This window comes from Pocillopora verrucosa, chromosome 14 (assembly GCF_036669915.1).
Source record: "Pocillopora verrucosa isolate sample1 chromosome 14, ASM3666991v2, whole genome shotgun sequence".
NCBI lineage: Eukaryota > Metazoa > Cnidaria > Anthozoa > Scleractinia > Pocilloporidae > Pocillopora > Pocillopora verrucosa.
This window is the reverse complement of record NC_089325.1, coordinates 20,711,196-20,734,297: the sequence shown is the minus strand read 5'-3', so window position 1 is coordinate 20,734,297 and position 23,102 is coordinate 20,711,196. Positions and strand designations below refer to the sequence as shown.

General features: G+C 37.4%; 1 protein-coding gene across 4 annotated transcripts in view; it reads right to left on the bottom strand.

Moving 5' to 3' along the window:
• Positions 1–4,568: 4,568 nt before the first annotated feature.
• The window catches only part of LOC131775669 (protein Wnt-5b-like), a 38,617-nt gene continuing 20,083 nt past the window's right edge, over positions 4,569–23,102 (bottom strand). The window contains exons 1-5 of one of the 4 annotated variants that reach the window (XM_059091782.2): positions 17,480–17,670; positions 16,522–16,628; positions 15,877–16,124; positions 13,081–13,367; positions 4,569–7,027 (exon numbers count right to left, since the gene is read on the bottom strand). In XM_059091782.2, the coding sequence (XP_058947765.2) occupies positions 6,521–7,027; positions 13,081–13,367; positions 15,877–16,124; positions 16,522–16,628; positions 17,480–17,524 (1,194 nt within the window). In that variant the 5' untranslated portion in view covers positions 17,525–17,670 and the 3' untranslated portion in view covers positions 4,569–6,520. Of the gene's footprint in view, positions 7,028–7,996; positions 9,971–13,080; positions 13,368–15,876; positions 16,125–16,521; positions 16,629–16,754; positions 16,894–17,479; positions 17,671–23,102 lie in introns of those variants that run through there. The other 3 variants (XM_059091784.2, XM_059091780.2, XM_059091781.2) reach the window with 3 other exon arrangements.

The window sequence follows — 23,102 nt, the reverse complement described above, 5'->3', positions numbered from 1 at the left end:
AAAGACAACTCAAAGCGTAAGGAAACGTTAAAACCAGCTATTGTACGTTCATGTTATTAAACTTGTGCTTCTAATTCATCAATGACAACGTTTGTTATCAAGCCAGATATTTTTGCATTTTATCTTTACGCGAGCCAAGGCTTAATAAATCTCGGCATCATATGAACATCCAATCAAACAATTATTCGATTCAAAGCTGTCGTCTGTATCTATGGCATCGATGAAAGTGCCAGCAAGAATTGGGTGCGTGTTTATTTCCAATCACTATCGAAGTGGCGACACTCATCCATAACGCGATATACTATCAAGCAGCAGATTTTTACTTCCTTTGATTAACCTAAAGCCCACATCGTAACCTGTGAGATAATCGCTTAAAATAATTGTCCGCTTATGCACAAATACCGTCCGACCGTGCTTCGCTGTATATGATGTTCTGCTCATGCGTGGTTGTGCCCATACTCGTTCGCTTTTTTGGCTATCAGTAAGAAATTCCCGAAAATAGCTGTGAAAACGGACTCAGTGGTCGTGTAATAAAACCATTATATTGCAAAATATAGTGATTTGTGTCTTGCTGATCAGATAGTCGTTTGCTTCGGCAAATTATTTATCTGCTCGCCACAGATCACAATATATTGCTACTCTAGCCAAAATTGTTGATTGTACGCAAAAGTTTGACAATATTATAATACCGCAGCTGTTATTTATATTTTCTTAAGTTTTATGTTATTTTCGAATTAAAGCGTGCAAATGATGAAAAGTGAAGAAATTCAGCAACAATTAACATTTTCCTTGCTCTTGACAACTTAGATATCGCTAAAATTTCATTTTTAAAGCTCATCTGAACTTAAGGTTGAGCCTGCTTTTTTAGAATTAACACGAACGGTACAGACTTCCTACTTCCCCCATGGCTGACGCTCAACCTGCACATGTCATGAGAATAAAATAAGATTTTATTTCATTGGTAGATTACATTTTAGGTCAAGGCAAAAGCATCCACCTGGTCCGCTAGTTTCGCGCCCTTTTTCATTCATCGATGTGGAAGGAAAGATTTGAACAGTTTTGGCTTACACTTAGGCCCTCATCATATTAGCGCCTCGGGACGAGCGTTTTATTGTTCAGAGGAAGATTTAAGAAAAGTTGGGGAGGGGCCTCTGGGGGTCTGGGTGCTGAAGCACTTACAGTCGACTTTTCACCGGCTAGCGTCGTTTAAAGACTCAACATTCCTTGCGGACGAACAACGCACGCGCTGAAGAGCTAATAATAAAGTATTGCTTACAGGATAAAAGAGTTTTATTTGAAAAGTTTGGGTGTTGTTTTCTTTACTTCTAAACAAATTAGTTGGACGAATCTTATGACTTCAGTCATGATTGGTAGTTAGTTATTTATTTGTGATCTGTTGATTTTACCCGTCAGATGTTATGCATTTTCTCGCAAATGAGTCAAGAGAATTTGGTGTTTAATCAGGATAACACTCTCTGGCTCATCACCCCTCACAAAACGTACTGATAAAGAAATGAACTTTTAGGGGAGCTAAATAATTTCTTTTACATGATGCATCACTGATCTGCATTTACAGAGTATTTATCGTTATTTTTGTGAACAAAGGTGAACATCGTATCGATCGGGTCCAATATCAAACACAGATCGCACATTTTTTGCATCATGGTTCTCAAACTTGTCTTGTCCCTGTAACCCTTCATTGGTCTTTAACTAAAAGAGCGAGAGAGTTTGGCACAAGTCATAATGACAAGTAACTTTCGGGACAACGGGAGCGTTCCCGTCTATCTCTACCTCAGGGACGGTAGAGAACGAGTCAGCGATGTCTATTGTGCGGCTGTATCGAATAGGACTAGGAATTTCCTTAATGAAACTATCTCATGAAACAGGAAGACTTTTGAAATATGACGTTGGTGCACACGAGGCATCGAGCCTAATAAATGTACGCTATTTAAAAGGCGGGAAGTTTTCAACGGGCCGTATTTTTAAGACTAAGGGCACAATGTTTTCGTAAATAGACCGACCTAGACCAGTAAATAACTTTTTTTCTGATGGTTTGCTTTTTTCTGCTTTGCCGTGAATGGCGGGGAAAAAACTCGGATCGTAGTCCGTATTGTAAAAAGCTTAACCAGTTCGAGCGCGCTGTTAGCAAATCAGATTCTAAGAATTCAGATTCTTGCCAGCTGAGATGCTTCAGAAAAAAAAAACCAAGTTCTTTCGATTTTACGAGTAACTCGGACAATCAGGGTAACAGAGAGAATATTTCTTTTATAAAAAGCTTTTTCCTGTAAGAATGCAGTAGTTTACTTTATTGATCCCGACTTTCCCTCTCTCATAGCCTCCTTGAAATGTTCAACCATTTAGTCTATGTTTCACATGCTACCGACTAATCATTATAAAACTGATTTATCTTATGCCACACAATGGCTGCGTCTTAGTTAAAGCACTTAGTTATTTCGCAGGCAATACCCGGCATGCTCTCTGTTAGAGGCGAAGAGCAAGAAAAATAAAGGAGGTCTTGACATGAGAAAGAGGCAGGTGGAAAATATTTCCCATCATTTTTCTATTCCAGCCTCCTACCATCTTCACCTGTTTTCACGCGCTGTTTTCACGAATTTTCGATCGTCTCCACTGAAACTGTTCGGTGCAATCAACAGTGCAAAATAGTTTATACGGAGAAAAACCTGATTCAACTCTTTCTACCCTCTAGAATGACATGCAATTTTACGTTTTGTGTTAAAACAATTTCTTTAGAAAATTGGACAAAATTTAAAATTATATAATGACCACGAAGGTAACGCGGCTGACTGTGAAATGTTACAAAGGTTCTTGTACGATGCCGATTTCGCAAAATCCTCACCAAATCCACTATTACATCAATGTTGATTTGCTCAGTGAATTAGCGTTTCTTAATATACCTTTTATCTACGTAAAAAATCCCAGACTGGTCTTTCTATCGAATGTGGCAAAATCACGCACCCGGACCAACCGGCTTTCAACCGGAATTTCGGGTTACCCGAAAAACTTGTTTTCCAAACTCCTGACTTCTAATCCTTTGTCTCAGCCGTTCGGTTTAAGCGTCAAATTCTCCTCTGGTAACCATATCATAATCCTTTTTGCGCTCTTTTCTCGAAACCAACAGTTTGACGATCATCAGGAGAAGAATTAACAAGCACATGCAGACAATCAAGTATAGAGTCCGCATCGAGATTTCACTAAATCGCGGGAAATACGGAGAGGCTTTGGGAGGTTGCAAGAAAGAAAGTTCCTCTGGTGTTTTCCCATCCAAAAAGAAAATCTCTGAGCCATCACGCGCCTTCTCTGTGTTGTTAGAGCGATTTCCATTCTTTATAATCTCAACGGACAGCATTATCAAGGAGGGTATGGTCATGTGTGTAGCATTCACTATCGACGAGCCATTCTCGAGCGTTTCGTTTCGGAATCTTGCCTCCAAGCTCTTATTTATCACTGCTGTGCCTTGTAGCCCACTTTCTATGGCGTAGGTAGCACTAAAGACAATTATTAAAACGATAAAACAGAGGAGATGGGCCATTTCTACCACTTAGCTCCCTGGCAGAGTTTGCATTCAGTGAATAAACTTCAACGAGGTCAAATTTCGTGATTAAACATTGATGACGAACGACGCAAAACTCGCGATCCAACAGGTGCCAAATAAACCCATCAACGGGTTATTAAACAGTCGCACAAAAAAACCTACGACAACTTCTTCATTTATTTTTGATTGATTATAACAATTTTGTCGAGATCTTTTTTTAAGTTGGACATCGATATTGTTAGTTTTTGGCTGTTCTGATCTGAACCAAATTTGGACTGTTACTGGTGTCATGACCGGAAGCAAAAGAAGTCACACGGAAGCTTACTTCAATGCATTCTTGCGTGGGTCAATAAACGGCCTCTCACCTTTTTACGGTTCAAATCCAGCTTTCGTTTTCCATCTTTGTTTGCATGCGTTCACCATAAGAAATTTAAAACTGAACAGACCGGCGCAGAGTCATTTGATAGAACATTTAACCTTATCTCGTTCCCAAAAGTGCTCACACAACTTCCCATATAGATTAATCTATATGAGGAGTTGTGAGTGCACTTGAGAACGAGATAAGGTTAGCGCAATGATGCATTGAAGTTAAACATGGATGAACCTGCCATCGAATATACAACGACTGAAACTTTTCTCTGTTTCGAAAAAATCAACGATACCACGAGCGGGTTGTTTGAAAGCTATAAAGAGGAATTAAAACTTTCCAGGCAGAAACAACTCGAGGCAAAATCGTAATTTGCGAGATTACAAAATTGAAATTGCCTGTCTAGGTTCTAGATCCAAGACCTTTTAAAGAAAAAAAAAATTATTGTCACGCTATAAGAAAAACTTAAGTATAAATTAAAAAATAAGTTATCAGTTATCATATTGATATTGACATTTGTTTTGACGCTAGCTTTCTCAGTTTAGGGAGATCGACCGAAACATTTCAGCTCCCCTCCCCCACTTAGATCCTGCTCGGCTTCGTAGACAACTGGGCCGAAATAGAATCGCAATCCAACATACTGAGGTAATCAAAAAGCACACAAATTTTATTAAAACATTAAAATAATGTATTTTCATGATGTGAAACCAAACACTCTTTAAAATCTTTGGTATATGGTATTATTCACATGCACCTTAAAATTTTTGCCCAATGTGGGCTATAAAAGCCTTATTAGTATTTAAAAACTCACTCAAGAAAGATGCTTTGTTTGCGAGGGAAAGGTAAAATATTTACCTCCCCATCCACGTTCCATTATACATCACTACAGTCAGTCAAACGTTCTTTAAGATTTCCCTGACATGTTTCCCTGATTTTTTCATGTACCCTTGCACATTTAAACTTTGATAGGCATTTCTTTGACAAGCCAACCTATTCAAAATTACATTTTAGGTGTTGTTTGAGAAAAATGAAAAGAAAAATTGTCGGGGAAACATTTCAAGGAAAAACGCGATAGTTTAGCTTTAACTATAGATCTTTTACGGCTAAAATCTAAATAAAAACGGCTGCGTACAACAAGAGATGTCTCAGATAGTTTTTTAAAAAATACGTAATTTCCCGTTGTAAAAAATGAAGATGTTATAACAACTACGTGAGCTAACAAGCAGAATCAAGAACTGCAATTTCTCACAAATGGAGAGCTAAATATTCTCTATAAGGAGGATTAAGGCCCCGTCAGTTCTGCGTCGGAGAAATTTGAAACTCAACCTTATTTTAGGAATGCCATATCCATTAATTAGAGAGGATTGGCAACACTTGACCATTTCAGAGTGAAAATCCCGTTCACAAATTTCTCCGACGATATGGATAGGACCCCAGTGTAAATCCCATGACAAAAAAGGACACGATCTGAATCACGGGTGATCAATGCCATCCTTACTATCGAAGAAATAAAAGACGTTTTGTATGACTTGAATTAAGGTTTATATCACTGACCGATAAAATGAATCCATTTCCTTAGTTGACAAAACTGGTATGGTTTTCCTTTAAAGAGTTGGTCTGATTTTTTTATCAGTGTTTTTGAAACAGTCTATCGGTGGCTTTGGAAACAACGTGAGATTACAAGTTCTATTATATATATATATATATATATATATATATATATATATATATATATATATATATATATTCTATAGTATATATTGGGATTTGGTTTAGAACTAGTTTGTAGTAACCCTTAACTAAAAATATTCCAATAAATGAAACAGGAATAGCAGATCAAACAAATTCTCTAAAAGAGATATTTGTGCACAGCCGAGAACCAATAGCGGATCCAAAAATTTCGGATAAGGAGGGGTCCAAACTTTGATTGAAAAAAGAAAACACAGTCCAGAGCCTAAATAAGCTATGAGACATTTTAAGACAAGCAAATTTTATATTGTTCATATTCAGTGTGTCACTTAAACCCATGTGTTAAAATAAGAACTCATTTCAAGTGAGTGACCCTACGCAAAACCAAACCTAAAATAAACACCACGACCAATCATAGCAAAGGTTAACATCAAAAAGCCGATGAGAACTCAAAATAAATACAAGCAAAGTTTTTTCAGCGCTGTAAAAGGCGAGTGACCAAGTCATGATTGGTTTTGGAATCTGACTGGTTAAAAAGTTGGCCCAAGTTTTGAAAGTAAAACCAAGCAATCCTTTATAACATTTGACACTCAGTTGAAAATCACTCCATAAGTAAACCACCCAATTTCATGAGACGTAAAGTAATTATTAGTACTATTCATCAATCTGCAACACACAAATATTAATATCTACGAGCCCGTTTGCTTGACAGTGCTCTATATAACTTATAATACCGATGCAATAAAAACTGCCTACCTACAGTATCCAGTGACTGCAATTAAAAAAGCCCAGCTTCATTAGCTTTCTACAGCTGTAAACAAGTTGCACAACGTACAATGCCTGTTCACCGTAGTGTTCTTTGCCTATGGTACCATTGTTTGGGTTCTTTCAACAATACTTCTCAGCAATTTTTATGAACAGGTGTGTCGCGTCTCTATCTGTTCACACTGCTTGCAACGTATCTCACAGCACCAGTGAAATTTACATTCACACCTCTTCTTCACCCTGACTTGAGCCTTCTGAAATCCACGTCCGCAGCATAAATTTTCACAGCTATCAGAGCCGTACGACGCCGCGGTACACAGCCGTCCCACTGTACTGGGAAAGTCAGAGCTTTTGTCGCAGTAATTGGGAGATTCCTTAGTGAACACCAAACTTTCTTTCCCAGCTTCTTTATTGGTGCTCCTCAATCTACCATTATCTCGACGATATTCACCATTTCGCTTCCTCTTCACGATGTTCAGAACTTCCAAAGTGTCTTTCCGCTCCATTTTAACACGGACAGCATTGTCGTATTTCTCGTGAAGTAAGTCACCGATTTTCCGGAATTCTGACAATACGCGTTGACAAGTTTTCATGTTGCACGAACCGGATATCCCGTGACACGAACAGACTACCTTGGCTTCCTTTATAACCATCTAGAAGGGAAGAAATAAAGATAATATGACAGTTAAAGATTGTCACACAGCAGAGTAAAAGGACTGTTACCAATTAAAAGTGATACTGGAAACGTGGTGCGTGTGTAAAATTAATTGACATGTCAAAAGTTCACGTTATCATAGAAGCATAAATTGCTTCATCATGCTTGCGAGGTACCACATGTTGTGGCCTAAAAAAGCAAAGTTAGGTTTTTGAACAAAATTATGAAGGTTAAAAATTGTATCTCAACACCCTGACAAATAATTTTCATTAGATTCGAGCACTTTATTTATTAAGAATTTCTTATCCGTAGTATACATATTGGAAGTGTGGTAGAACATGACACTATAGCATATTGCCATACTTGTTGACAAGTTAAAATGCGGTTTTATCTTCATGCGGCCTGCAGAGCAAAAAACCGTACGATTTAGGAAACAAAAGAAACGATGTAGTCCAAGTTTTCTCTCTCATGAGAAAGAAACTCGCCCATCTATACCGGGCTTAAGACGTTCATCCTTAAAGATTTTAAAGTCATCAGAGATATGGGGTGAAAAGGTAGAGAAAAAGGTGGGAGGGAAGAAGAAATTGAGGGAGAAGGAAAGAAAAGAGATGGAAATGAAAGGAGGGAAGGAAAAGAATATAAAGATTGCTGAGAAAGAGAGGAAAGGGATGTTAGAGATTGAAAGGAAATGGGAGGATTGTAATCAAAACATGGAATTTGATAGGCAGCTAATTGGAAAAAAGGATAGATGAGAAAGATAGGTTAACTAATGTTGACGAAAGTGAAGGAAGGGAATGAAAAAAAAAGGGAGAAAAGGGTGAAAGGAAACTAGTGGGGATTGGAGATGAAAATCAAGGGAAACAATTAAAGGGCAAACAAGAGTTAAGAAAGATTAGGGAAGAAAGGAGATAAAATTAAAAGGAAACGAATGGAAAAATTAAGGTTTAAGGAATCTGCCAAAGCAAGAAAGTATACTTAAATAACATATATTTTTCAGGTCCTTAAACAAAAACAGTCACAAAACCGCAAACAAGTTCTATCATATATCTTTTTACAGAGGTGATAAAAAATCAGATCTCGGAATGATTAACGCGCAATTCCTGTACACTAATCTGCCTTAACTCATTGAAAACTAACCATGTGTAATTTTTAGAGTTGGCCCGAAATAGATGTTGGAATTTGATATTGAGGTTTCCTTTTCCATTTATTTGAATTTTCCTTTTTTGTCTCAAATCATCATCACGCATTACAAACCTAAGAGAAAGAGGAAAGTCCTTTTGAACTAATGTTAGATTGAATCAGAGCTACTACGACAGAGAACGTTTTGGTGAATCAAGATGGGTCTCGTACAGACCAACTCCTCAATGCTCTTTTCACATCGTGAAACAAAAGAGTTCTTTGTAAATTGATCTCGGATTGAGTATTCATTATCAATTGAAAGCGATTTACAAGATAAGATAAGCTTGTCACTTTGTGCATAAATTCATTTTCAGTCTATGGCCGAGTTAAAATATTTTTAAATCAATGTTTGGAAGGCTTCAATTTAAAATTCAGTTTAAATCTGTTTTCCTAATCAACAAAACTAAAATTGTAAAACCAGTTTGAAAATATCTTTCATCGATTAAATCCACAGGTGAAATAAAGGTTACCCGTGTTTCTAAAAAAATATTCGCATTCAGGAACAGAGTTAAATTACGTTGTCTGTTATTATCTCGGTAACGATTAAAATCTGAGGTCTCTCGCTTCAAGATAAACTATATCTTTGGGTCAAAATAACACATTTCTTTGTATTTACATTGAAATGTATATAATCTGAAATCTCGAATGTAATACCCCATTTTTTTTCTTTAGCTAGTCTTTTCATATCGTCATTATTCTCAAATATAAAAAACTTACTGGAGGGATTAAATAACAAGAGCAAGCAGAGAAAATAATAATAATGATGATAATGATAATAAATATAAAAGTAATATTGATGAGGATGTTGAAAATCATAACAATATTGATAGGAAATTAATATGATGGTAATGATAGCCAGAAGACGTTCTCTGAGATGCTGCAGCGTTTGCCTTGAGTGGAATGTTCGAGAAGGTAGATCTTCTGAGGAAAAGGGTTTCCACCAGCGGATTCAACAATCATGGCTTTGTAATTATAGCTTCTGGAGGAAATTGGTGAAGTTTTGGCGAAAGAAAAAAATCAGATCTTAGATATTAAATCTTACCTCACCAATGAAGGTGAAGTGCTCTAAATCTCACTCCTAGAAATGTTGTCTAAAACTAAGGGTTTATGAAATAAATTAAATAAAGTTAAATGCTACGTTGCCGCATTCTTCTTTGTTCTCTCGCTGATCTTTGTCACAAGTAAAACTTTGAGTCTCTTCTTTGGCGACTACACGCAAGTCGTCATCCGACATGGTGGACTTGTGGTAAATGTGGCCTTCTTAGAGACAAAAATATTTTGTCTGATAACGGCGGCATTCCTTGCATCTAATTTCGCAGCACCAGTGAAACTTGCACTCGCATCTTTCTACAACTAAAACTTGTTGCGGAAGGAATCCTCGCCTACAGCAGAGATCATAACAGTTGCCATCCTCCGCAGCTTCCACTTTGCATTCTCGACCAGCGGTACCTAGAATTCCACGCCTCTTGCTTCTAATGCAATAGTTGGGTGAAGATTCCAAGTAAATCAAATTGCCTATCGTTGGTTTGTTGGAGGTGCTTCTACGTCTTCCAGTCACCTTCTGGTTCTCAGATTTTTTATTCCCTTTAAGGAGGCGCCCAGTCCTTCTGTCGAGTCTGACCTTGACGGCTTTATCATACATGGTGCGGAGTTTTTCCCCAATGGTGGAGAACTGGACAAGTTCCTTCCAGCAGGTCTTGATTTCACAAGACTGAGAAATTCCGTGACACCTGCACCGGATTTCATAATTATCTCTAATGACCTAAACACGAGGAAAACAATAAATGGTTATTTTCTTCAGCAAGCACGTTCTTGAGGATTACTAGTGATCAAAAAAACTTGAAATTTGTAGGATCTCTTTTCGTAACGGATAGAAAGCAAATAACAGATAACCTGTGGAGCTGAGCAATACTTCTACTGAAGAGCATAATTCACACCAGTTTACATATTGAACCATGAGTACCACATTACAAGTGAGATTGTGGAAGTAAGAAAACACGATACTGATGTCCACAAGGCAAACTCCAACCTTGTCAGGTCATGATAAGCTTGATACCTCAATGAACTCTTGAGATGCAGCAAACAATCTTGATGGATGATAGGATCTTGGATTACCTCAAGGTGGACGGTGGCTAGAGTGCTGAATACTGATTGGTGATAAAGTGATTTCACAGTGAAATGTCAATATAAAATTGTGAAGATTGTGAAGGTAAAATGCCACTTTTCTGTGCTTGATGGTGTTTCTTTACACATGAAGTTGCAGGCGACATCTTTTCAATGTCTCAGGAAGCAAATGAGTATTTCAAGTGATCACAACGCTCTTGACAAAGACTAACCAAACACCACAGAAACATGATAATAGAAGGAAATGAGCGATGAATGATATCCAAACCTGCCTCACGAAATAAAGTCAACATGGTTCTTGGTTAGAACTTGGAAAAAGGGAAGAATAGATTATTTTGACAGTGAAAGTGACTGCAGATGTCAGGCTCAATGCACTCCAAAATACGTCCTAGACTAATACAATACCTGTCTTCACCCAAAAGAAAAACCGAAATGAACCAACAATGAATTGCTAGGAGATCTACCTCTGATAGGCGAAAATCATTTTGAAGAGAAGCAGCTATTCTGTTAGTGGTAAAGACCCTGTTTGAAAAAGATAAACGACGGTTTTTAAATTTCTTTAGATCTAGAACTTCACGTGGAAGAAAATTCAAACTTAAAAGCCCTAGATTTTACAAAAGCAAATTTGCCACTATTTTTAGAAAACATTCCTTCAGTGTCATGGCGATATTCTTTCTCTCTATGACTAAAGGTTAAGTCCAAATGTCTTCATCTGGTTGATGATCTCAGTTTGGGAAACATCATTCGCGGATATTGCTTGGTTATCCACATCTATCGTGAACGATCGTAAAGCAATTCTGTCGGTGAGATAAAACGCATACTTCAAAAGTATCAGAAACAGAGGCAATAATCCCTTTGTGGCCGCTTAATTTTTTGGTACAAGCAAAACCGGTCACGAAAATGAATTAACCAGAAATATTTATTTAGATGACGACAGACGACCTATTATAGAGAGTAATAGGCCATGATTTTTATCTTTTGAAAGTAACAAGATACTTACAGATGGCTGTAGGCACCGACAGAAAGGCCGCAAAAACATTGTCTACAGACTGCCGACAGTTCAGGAGAAGGCTTAATAAGGGTAAGCGAAAAGGATTAATTGACTGATTTATTAGTATTTATATCCAAGGAAAGATAAGACAGCAACCAGGCATGAATTTCCATATAAAGTACTTAAACGTTTCAGCTCAGTCGGGGACGCAATCTATCCCACATGAAGTTGAACATTGGGTGTCTTGTCTGTCTTCATTTCAAAAATAACTGCATTTCCTTCCCAAAGGAATGTCTTGCTGTAAAGATCGTAGCTGAGGCCGACAGCAAGGGAAGTGAAAACCTACTACTCAATAGTTACTGAAATAAAAGAAAACCCGCCAAATTTGATGACATTAACTCGTTCTGAGTTATGAACCAAAGAGAAAAACAAGCTTAATCAAGATATTGCTCAACATGGAAAGACAATTTCATTATTCCTGTACCGAAGTAATTGTTTCGCTTTCCTCAAAGAACTGAAGAGAACTGATGATGACATTTCATTATGAAATTAAAATATAGTTTATGACTTGAGGCTGAGAACGGATAAGAAAGAAAGATTACGTATGAACGGAGAGAGAGCAATAAGAAGAAATCTTGTCAGAATTTTGTTGTTTTCAAGCAATATCCACGTAGTCAAAGAAACATATTATCTCCATTGGGAGATAATAGGTTTCGTTGGAGGCCGAACGATATCTTTTCAACAAATGACAAGAAACCTCAGTGTGTGGCTTCGATTTCGCCGGTACATGCAAGCCAAGGTTTTGACACATTGTGCAAATAACTGCTCAAAAGGAGGAGCGAAATAAGGCGTGACATCATGATTAATATGTGGCTCACTTTCTAAGTATGAAAGACGTCTGATAGGGTAAATTATTGACCCACACATAGTTACTTTGCACATCGCTCAAAATTTCTCTGCATTTGTGACGCTCCAGTATGATATTTGCATCAGTATGAGTAATTCGCTATCTTGGTCGACGGCGTTGTGCCTAAGACGATAAATCAACCACAATAGGGCGGCGGAAATTCAGCGATCGTATTCTACAGAGAGTTCCGCCACTATTTTTGGCCTTTTGATGTAGATGTGATTTCAATTTTGAGAGAGATGCCAGTGGGGTTTCAAAGCTAAGGAAATTATATTGAGCTGATCATCTGTTGTATCTATTTCAAGCTACGAAGTTGAGTAGACTGGTATATTGATCTATGATGGAAGGATGCCGCACTTCTAGTAAGAGATGTTGAAGATCAATCGGCGATCTTATCCTCTTTCCCTTCAATCATTTTTCAATACCACTCAATGTTTTCGCAAGCGAAACGCCAAATTTTATAGTTTGTTCCACTGGAAAATTGAACTATGAAATGTTAGTGAAGATCTTAAACTCAGCAATGTGTTAACAAATGCGGATCCTTTGGATGAGTTTGCATGTTTACCGGCTAGATTTGTTTTACGAAGAAATTTGTGTGCAAACGACATCTCAGCTTGTGGTTGAGATTTTGAAGTCAAATAAAGCACTGTTAATGACCACTGAGGTATGTCGCTTGAGCTATAGAAGAGATTGATGCTAGAACCAAAATGCGATGCGTATGTAGTTGACCTAGGATTTAGTTTCTAGATGTTTAAACAGGATGTTTTCGATAACAATCAACCATATAACTATCCCAACAGCAGGAATCATGCCAAAATGGAGTTCTGATCAGCAAATAAAATTTCCTCACCTGTATTCCAACCTCATTGTTATGAAGATTCATCAACTTCCTTTCTAGTTCACGCGTGTCCTTCGGTTTAGAGTTCTCGCCAGCTTTCATGAATTTCTTTGCGAACTTGGCGCCATACTCTATGTTGTCTCCACATCCTCCCCACTGATAGTTGCTGTTTAAGTCCTTAGGCCTTCTTTCCCGACTACAGCCACACATACTGAGATTGCCCTCCACGCATGATCGAGCTATCGAGTGCACCACACCAGCGGCTGATATAGCATATGTAAAGGCTGCCTCTTTCGTACCTGAAAACATCCACAAGATCAGACTGTGAATGAATCATCTGCTTCAATTACTGAATTGCATTTTATTAACGACGTAGACAAGAAATGAGCTGTTTAGGAATTTTAAGCTCATGAATTTCTACACACTGACTCTTTCCTCATGACATCCCTTATTTTTGTGAAAGAGGAAAGCAGGATCTTAAACTAATGCCTATTGATGGAGTGTAAGGCCCTATTATCATTGCTTATGCCCCTGCAATTTCTACTGCGACTATCAATACTGCCACTGCTACTCTAACAACTACCATTACGAATGTTTCTTCTGATGATGTAGATAATTTGTTTTTTGAAACACCTTTTAAACACGACCAAGAAAATCTATTGACGTCAACTGTGATATAGGAATCTAGTTAATTGAAACTGTTCAAGAATACACCTATTAAGGTACATATTATCTCCAACAGGCAACTTACTACTACTTCTGCTATTGGCATCAACACTATTATTACCACTTCTGCTGCTGTTGCTGCACCTACTTCTACTACTACTTCCACAACAACGATTACTACTTCATACCACTTTTAATACTACTACTGTTACATTTACAACTGCCACCACCTTTGCTACCTGCTTCTTCCTAAGCTTAGCTAAGAAGCATAAACTTTCATGGTCAATCGTCTACTCAGCCACTCTCTAAACATTATTTGCGAAGGAAAATCTGGTTTCCACCAAGCAAATCTTTAAACAGATATGCCACGTGCTTAAAGATCCTCTTTAAGGTGAATTGGGGAATAGCGCTTTGTTTTCAAATTTCTGAGAGTTGGGGTTTTGTTATAATAGAAACTAGCTGGCTCTAAAAAACCTGCCATGTAATTTGACAATTGAGAAAACAATTTTTTCAATATTCATTAGAAGCCTAAAATGATATTCTCCTAAATCGATGTTATTAACAAACCCTCCTAGAGGCGCCAGAGGGTAACATTTAATTAAATGTATATTCATAGTGTTGTCGATAAAATTATCGACTTTTAAAAGTTAATCAAAGATGCCTCAGGCACACTTTTTGTTATTATGCTCTTCGATTTAGGTAACTTACACATAACAATTGATATTTTCAAAGTGCGACTTTCTTTGATAATCCTTTATGCCAGAATATGGTTGAAGCTATTGTTGCACTTTAAAGAGGCTCAACGGAAAATTTCTGAATTAATCGATCTATAATAGTTTGTTGTTCAGCAAAGTAAACTTTTTAACGGTTCCAAAGGATATTGGTCTATAATTGCTAAATTTAAACCGATCTTTTAAGATATTCTCTTGAATTAGAAAAGTCCTTTTGATCAATGTCTGGCTTTCTCCTAGGACTGTAAATTAAGAAGAGGAGGAACTGGAAGACATGAAAATTATCTTGAAAAACCAAACAACCTCAGTTTCATTTTTCTTCCAACACGTAGCTCTCTAAAGACAGATGAACTATGGAACTATGAACTATGTAAATAAATGGTGAAAGGACTCCAGTTTTCTTGAATATTTCCAAATCATCACTGTAGAGACTTAAAGCTTCAACTAACAGTATCCGAGTCTCTCGACCAAGATAACTGAAGTAAGTCGACAGATTGGAGAGGCACTCTTGAGAAAGCACTATTCATTGATATCTGCCTTGGCCCTTTTGACGACTCAGTGACTGAAACGTATTCAAGTACGTTCTCAAACAATCTTCGAATCATTTGAAATGACAAGATGACAATTTGATGCCTAGTTGAAGGAAAGGTTTTAAAAATGCTTGCGTATTTTGTTCTTATAAAGATTGGCCTTCTAAATGTCACGATCATGCAATTTTTGAAGTCTAGGGTCATTCAAAATTTTGTAAAAAGATCAAACATTTTTTACAGTCTATGCTAATCGTATTGCGACCGGAGAAAACTTCTATTTTTTAAAATTTTCCCGCCGTAGACCACAAGCGCCTAAAGTGGACATCTGGGACATATCTTGACATGAAAGATTATAATATCCTGACAAAAGAAACCGCAACGATTGCCTCCCAAACAAGTGAGTGCGTAACCGCTCTGAACTATGACTGAAATCTTTCATAACTTAATGCGCAATCTCGTTATGCTGATAAATGCTAGAATAGCTCTTGGAAATGTTAATAACTTTGAAAAAATAAGGTATTTTGCATAGCAACCGAATATCGTTTGAGAGCTTTCCTCAATATCTCGACACATCCATCTCAAGCGGCTCTTTTATCAAACAGAATGGAAATTTCATCTTCAAGTACGTTTTTGAAAATAGCCAGGATTCTTATTGAGCTGTTAAGTATACCACTGGTTGAGTCGGTGCTGAGTAACAAGAGCACGTTTTTAAGCATGCTTTCTTGCACAAACAAACATTCACTGTAATGTTCGCTGAACCAGGTGTCATACGAAAGAATAGGAAATGGCAGTCAGTGTTATGACGATACGTACACAAACAATCAAGGCTGAGGTCAAAACATGATACAGAACAAGAGTGAGTACAGTTACCAAATACTTACCTTTCCCCGTTATTCGGCGAAACAGGGAATTGCTATCTTTTTCAGGCACAGAGCAGTTCCAACGGCGATACTTAAACTGGTACTGACACTGTTTGTACGCCAAACTTGCACCATATCTTATTGTAGGTAAAAGCTCCCGATTCGCCTCACTCATACATATTTGTTTCTGATCGTCGGACAATCCCATATTGTGGCAAGGCTGAGGGACGATGCCTACAATAAATGCCTGGTGTGGAATACTAAGCGGCCTGTTTAAACACAAAACAGGAAAGATGTTTGGCTAAGCAATTTACAAGTAATCGCCATCAAAGGGATTATAAAACCATTAGCTCTCTGCAAAGAAATGGATGCACAAGTCTTACAGTGGCATCCAATATACCCAATTCAATTTTTTAGTGGCAGGGAAGGGTTGATTGACTGCCAGCAAAATTCCTCTTGAAGAGCAGCTTTTGACACCCTTACTAACACCAAGTATTAAGAATTTAAGCTAACACCTCACTTTGACGGGAATGATGTTTTTCTTCGGATTTCTTCCAGATGCTGTTGTGTAAACCAGAGACAAACATAAAACCGTCTAGGAAGGAAAGCGAGCCCCTGAATAAAAACAAAGTGGGTGCTAGTGAGGTGATAAGGGATTTGACTCACCATATACTCTGTCCAACTTGAAAGAACGATGTGAGGAGCATAAGGCAAAGGATTAGTGGAACTTGACGGACTCGTCGACGCACCCTCATTGCGAAGTCTAAGAAGTTCTGAAAGAGACAAAAGCTTGTCAAAGCTCGCACTCCCCGCAATTACTTCACGCTCGCTGATTTATACTAATCTCTTTAGCACATGCAGTAAGCACTCAAATAAAGCCGACTCGCTTCCTATAATACCATTTCGCTTCTCCTGATTGGTCGATGGGAACTAAATCCAATCCTGTTTGAATTTAGAAGTTCGTCGAACTTATTGATTACAGATGTAAGAAGTTAAACGCAAAAGACACGATTTCTGCAGACTCTGCCTCGGAGATTCCTGAATAAAATTGGCGTCTATCAGCCAGAGGGCTTTTATACCGGAAATATTTCCAGTTTAAGGATGACCTCGTCAACTGACGGATATGTCACCACAGAAAAGAGTTGGATTTCAATGAAGGGCAATAGCTTGTTTGACTTTCTGATAATGCGGTGTGATATTGAGCAAACATGGACTAGACAGATGCCACTCAGTCACTAACGTAACAAATCAAATACACACGAGAAAAGATTCCTAGAAGAAATAAAAAAGTCTAAAAGACAAGCCATTTAGGCTTTAAACCCTTAATTTCTTTAATTGACCTTTAGGATCATTTGTTTAATAAGTTTGGAAACGCGTCTAAGTGGCACAAGTTGAAAGAACATATCATTATTTAGTTCCATGGACGATTTGTCACGAATATGTACAACCACGTTTGCCACACATATACGGGCAGCTTTCATCTGGCTTCGAGTGGATGTTGATTAAAACCCTCGAGAGGAAAAGATTAGCGCTCTGAGATGAGATGCACACTCATATATTGGAATTTTTAGATTATTACGGTCTTACAATTTCATGCCGTGCACGAAAACTAAGAATGTCATACCAGGTTTGTGACCTTACTGTCGTGATCCGATGAATAGACCGACATTCCTCAAGAGTTTTGGGATGTTGTCAGATGACACTGTTTGTTGAAAGTTCACATCTTTTGCTGGCTGCCTTTCAGGGTTCTCGTGCATTGGACGCCAATCACAGCTAAAACTTTTTCCATCTAATGGCGCCCGGCACGCGAGAAATTGACAATCGTGAGGGCACGCAACTTCGGTTCGTTTTCAGTCAACATTTACGCTGAATCTGTTTTGATTTGTAACTACCTTTACTCCAAATTTGGTCGTAATGCGATACAAAACAAGCTGAAAAACAAATCGTTATCTTGGTCATGTTAAACTGATATAACAGAACTCGTTGGTGCGCCCTGAAATATTCATTGTCCTTGGATTTCACTCGGCATCAGTTCGTAGAGAGCAAATATTAGAATATGATCAAACTAATGAGAAAGGCCTTTGATTTCAATGGGTTATTAATAGTTTCTATAATTTGCAAAGTTTTGAAAAATTCTGAGTCTTCAAATCAATTTTATCAAGGTCAAGTGGATGACCGAAAAGCAGATCAAAAGTTATATGAACAAGCTTACATGAATCATTTACGACGAGTGGGCGCGAAATTGTTAATTTAGGCGGAAATTGATCAACTGCTCTAAAAAGATTCCCTCACTTCCCGGTTGTTAACACCGGTAAAACTTGTCAGTTGTGGAAAAATTCGTAACTCTGCTTGAGGTCCGAGTAACAGTCTCATACCACCGCACTGCTACCAGCCTTTAGGCAATGCCCACCCCGAAACGACGCATTCCATATGATACCAGACTAACAGACTGATCGAGTAATTACTCATTTAAAAGGCGTCCTTAACGTCACTGGGCCATGCCAAGGCTAAAAACGTACTTCTCATTCACCGCTCAAGAGGAAGTTTATACCGAAAAAGAAGCAATTTCGATCCCACTTTTTCTCTGAAGTGCAAAACAGTTTATCCTTTTCACCTGTTCTCAGGATTAACAGTCACTAAAAGTATTTGGGGTTCACCATGGATAATTCAAAGTTTGAATTAATAAATGTGACCATTACAAGACATTTTGGAGCTTGCGTTTAGATAAAATTGTTTAAGACGGTACACCATCATAAAGCCCTAGAATTTTTAAGGGATGTGTAGGCAGATAGCGCAAGATTGTTATTTCTCGGTGTATCACTTCATTGATACACCGAGAAATGAGTGAATTCTACAAATTAAACTCTTGTTATTGATTATCAATGGCTTATTTCACATGGCAATCTATGTTTATCCTGCTGAGAACATTCATATGTGCTAAAGAAGTCAAAGTCAGGTAGTGTTCGCATTCAAGTAAGAACTCCCGAATCAATACCATGATTTTGCTACATCGCAGCCTCAGATCCAGGAGTAGTCAAATTGAAAGAAATTGTCAGCGTTTTTTGCCCAGCTTGACATTAAAAGTTATTTTAATGAATCAGTTCAAGCAGTTAATCGAAACCTGAAAAGTGAATCTGTCAAAAAAAATTATTAATAATCTATTCTTTGGTGGGGGGTAATTCTCCTAGTTTATTCTGCTGGAGTCCTCGGCATTTAGCACGATCATTGAATCAATCATATAAATTCTTACCGCTTCAAAAATAGATCTGAAATCTAACAGTCTAGTTTTCGTGTGGGGGTAACTTTCCCAAATATGGTTCTTCTCCACTTCCTTCGCTTACGCAAGATTTTTCGCGAAAAAAGGGTTAGACTCTCAATTATTTTTTTAGGGGCGAAGTTACAGTTCTTATCTGCTTACGCCAATAACCAGACCGAGTCTCGTGCTAAGGTTGCCTCAAAGGTCAAGAGATTGAAAAAAATAATAGCACAACTCTGGCGTTTATATTTCATTACAAGAGATCGATGAAGTTGTCAAAATTTTTATGCAACCTGATTAAACAACATGAATCAATGTCAATGATCCCTTTTCCTTGCAAAAATTAAAGTCCAATTTTTCTAGATTATCCGTGAGAGATATCCCAATCAATTACAAAAAAATGGTTATTATGAATATTTAGAAGAGCGCTTTTCCTATACAATTTCAAGAAGGCAGAACTAGAATGGATAAAACAGGAATAGAGACCTTCATGTGAAAAATTCATGATTATTTCAACAATTAGGGGCAATAATGTAGGCTGATAACCTGATAACAGACTCGAGGCAAGCAGAGTTTTACTTTAGAGATTTCATATCATTGTGGAATGCATGAAAGTAATATTTGCAAAAAGGCGTGAGAAGATATCTTGCATTCCTGGAACGCGTCAAAAATTTTTGGTGAAAAAAGATTCAAGCAAAGTATTAATTTTGGGGGCGATCGTCGGTTGATACCAGGAGAGAATAAGTTCAGCTGTGAAAATTAAAATACCTCTTTCGACCGAATAAAGGTTATATTTAAACTGGATTATAGCGAAACAGATTTAGAAAAGTGAAAAATTGTGAAATTAAAGTTTGAGTTACTCAGATGAGGTAAGAGGCGCTCGAATCTGCTGCTGCAATCCTTATTAGTTACGACATTTCGCGTTCAGTATAACTAGGGTGTGAAGTGTCCTTCGTGCCATACTTTACCCACCACCCCTTTCACTTGAACGCTCAAAAAATTGATTGAGGTGAGGAGTTATTTCTGTTATGTGTTGTGTTATATATTTCTGATACGGGGAGTTTCATTATCGCAGGGGGCAGTATTTTTTTTTTCTTCGACTGTCTGGAAATTTTTGTACGGTATGTTAACTGTTAAGACATGATTACTCATAAATTGTTTATGAGGAGAGATGTTCAAAAATTTAACTTGTATGACTGGATCGTTTGACGAGTGAGGAAATTTTCTAATCTTGTTCAAACCACTGTTCAGTCCCGGGCCTGATCTTGGAACGAAAGTAGACCAGGGTACAAAATTTTCAAGTTTTAGTTGTTGTGGAACAACATTTGTCAAACTTACTTTGAAACTGATAGCCATCAAATTTATTGCACGAGAGCCCATACAAGATGTCAAAGTAAAACTGCCATGCTCTACTTCAGATCTAAGACTCGATAACACGAAAGTAGTGATGCTTCACAGACTGGTTGTTTCATTGTTCTTGGAGTTTTCAGTATTACGTTGGTTAGGTTTTGTATTACCAATGTTAACAATAATTGTTGCAGAAAAGGACAATAATTAGACCCAGACAAATAGAAAATAGGAAATTTCCTTGAAGAATTATTCTAAATTCTGTGGATTCTGATCGAAACTGAAGTTTCTCCGTTAAGTTAGCTGGAAAATTTGCAAAGATCCTCATAACACACCAGTAAATTAATTTTCTTTTTAAAGCGACAGACTCAGCATGTTGAGTAAATTCTTCTGTGAAAAATGAGAAAAAGCAATTCTCTTCTAACCGTTATTTCAGAAGACGAAAGGTTGCTGAGGTTGAAGATAGCTTGTTCATAACCACAAATTTATGCAGTAATTTTTATGACCATAAGCAAAAATGAGATATCTTTACCCTAGTCTTTGCTAAAAAAAAGGTGTTTTAAAGTAAACTGTGACTAGAAGAAGAAGAAGAAGAAGAAGGCGGTGAGCAGGGATGCAGGGACTCGACGCGGCGTTCCCTCAGTGTTCGGTACGTACTTTCTCTGTGCTTTGACGTTCCGAAAATTTCCAGCTGAGAGCTAATTGTTTTAAACTAGAAGCATATGACAACCTTAGGGAAAGTGGTTGAAAATCTTCACGTGCAACTTTCAGGTGATGACTTATGCCATTACTCAGCAATCACACTACGTGCAATACTGAAAAGAATTTGTAGCTGACGTTTTGTGATCAATGGTAACGGAAATTGAATCCATTCGATTCATGGTGAAAATATAGCCTTGTCGGACGTTCTCGTCCGCTTGCCACATGTTGCAGTTTTTTAATTGCAGCAAATCTTTTTTTTTTTTTTTTTTTACTCTTTCACTCCAAAGATCTTATTGTTAATTCTCCCGTCGAGCCGCTACTCATTTCTTTGTAAATTACGAGAGTTTAGTGTTAGATCAAAGTAACAACTTCTACATTAGTTTGAGTATTCTCATTAACTGTTTGCTGGATGATGTACATATACTATGGGGAGAAGTTACATGTTAATCACTTAAGATGCACCATTACAATATTTAACCAAACAGGAGAGAATAAAAGTAAATGAAAAATGAATGAGTACATAGATAAGTCAATAAAACGATAAATGAATTGATAATGAATAAAAAAATAGTTTATCTCCTAAAAAAATGGGCGGTAAAGAAAATATATAGAGTTAAAACGCTTGACAAAGAAAAGAAGAAAAACTTTTAGAATCCGAAATTGATCTATGGTGCCTTAAAAAGCAATTCGCCATGTAGTAATTATTATTGTTATTATTATTATTATTATTATTATTATTATTATTATTGTTACCAGTTATTTTCCTTTTCGTCTATGTTATTATCATTTTTATTGTTATTATCACCATCACTGTTATTGTCGTTCGTATCCTTATTATCGTCATTACGATTATTATTATTACTTATCTCAATACAAATATGTGATTATTCTCGTTATTTTAATTTTGAGTAAAGGAGGGTGTTGAATATCTGTCACGAACATAGGGGCCTGACCCTTGTCTTACATGAAGACTCGGGGGGGGGGGGAGGGGTGGGAACCACCCCATATTCCGGTTGGACAATTCTTTGCTCACTGAGCCACAGAAAATTCTATGATGAAGAAGAGTACATATTAGGATCGTTATTGTTGCCATTTTTCAAGGATCTGGCACAATTTTAAATCGTAGAGCGCTAAACCGGGTTGATCTGTCAATTATTGGCTTATTGGGGATTAAAGGTATTATGAAGTCTAAGCTCTCGGGCCACCAAAAGTCAGCCAGATAATTTTATTCAAAAAGGAAAGGACTCTATGAATACGTCTGCGTCGAATTGAAAATAGATATTAAGTTTCGTTCCGAGGTGGTCCTTGTTTTGAACCTACAAAGGCGATCAGGGTAAGTTGCCCTGACTGCGATGAATTGAATCTGGTGGAAGAGAGTAGTTCTATAACCAGTTGGTGTGAAGCGTCGAAAAAAATTATGCCCCCCCCTCCCCATGTTAAATTATACTTGAGGATATTGGCACCATGACGTAAGTGGAAGCAATATAAAACAGTTCTACTAATTCAAACGCAATATAGAAGCGTTTCTAACATGCAATGTTTGAACTTGAGGTTTCCAATGGGATATTAGGTGAACAAAGAAAACGCAACTAAGAAAAAAAAGACTTCTCCAACAATCTGAATAAATCTGGACCGCTCATCTTAAAGAAATATCATTGAACAGATAAATAACCTTGGAAAAACATACTTAAAAGGGATGAACACTGTGTATGATATAAATGGAAAATTCTTAATTTTTATTCTTATAGGATAAATATAAGTCGATTAGCCGTGTGTAATCCGAGCTTTAAGTCTGTAGGTAAAATCTTGAAAAGACTCAATTTTGCAGATTTCTTTTGGTTGTAAAGACAAGAACACGATTGTAAAACAACTTCTGAGAACAGAGGCCATTGTTCGAAAGTACCGACGGTATTTTATTTTGATTAGAGAAGTATGGTGGGTC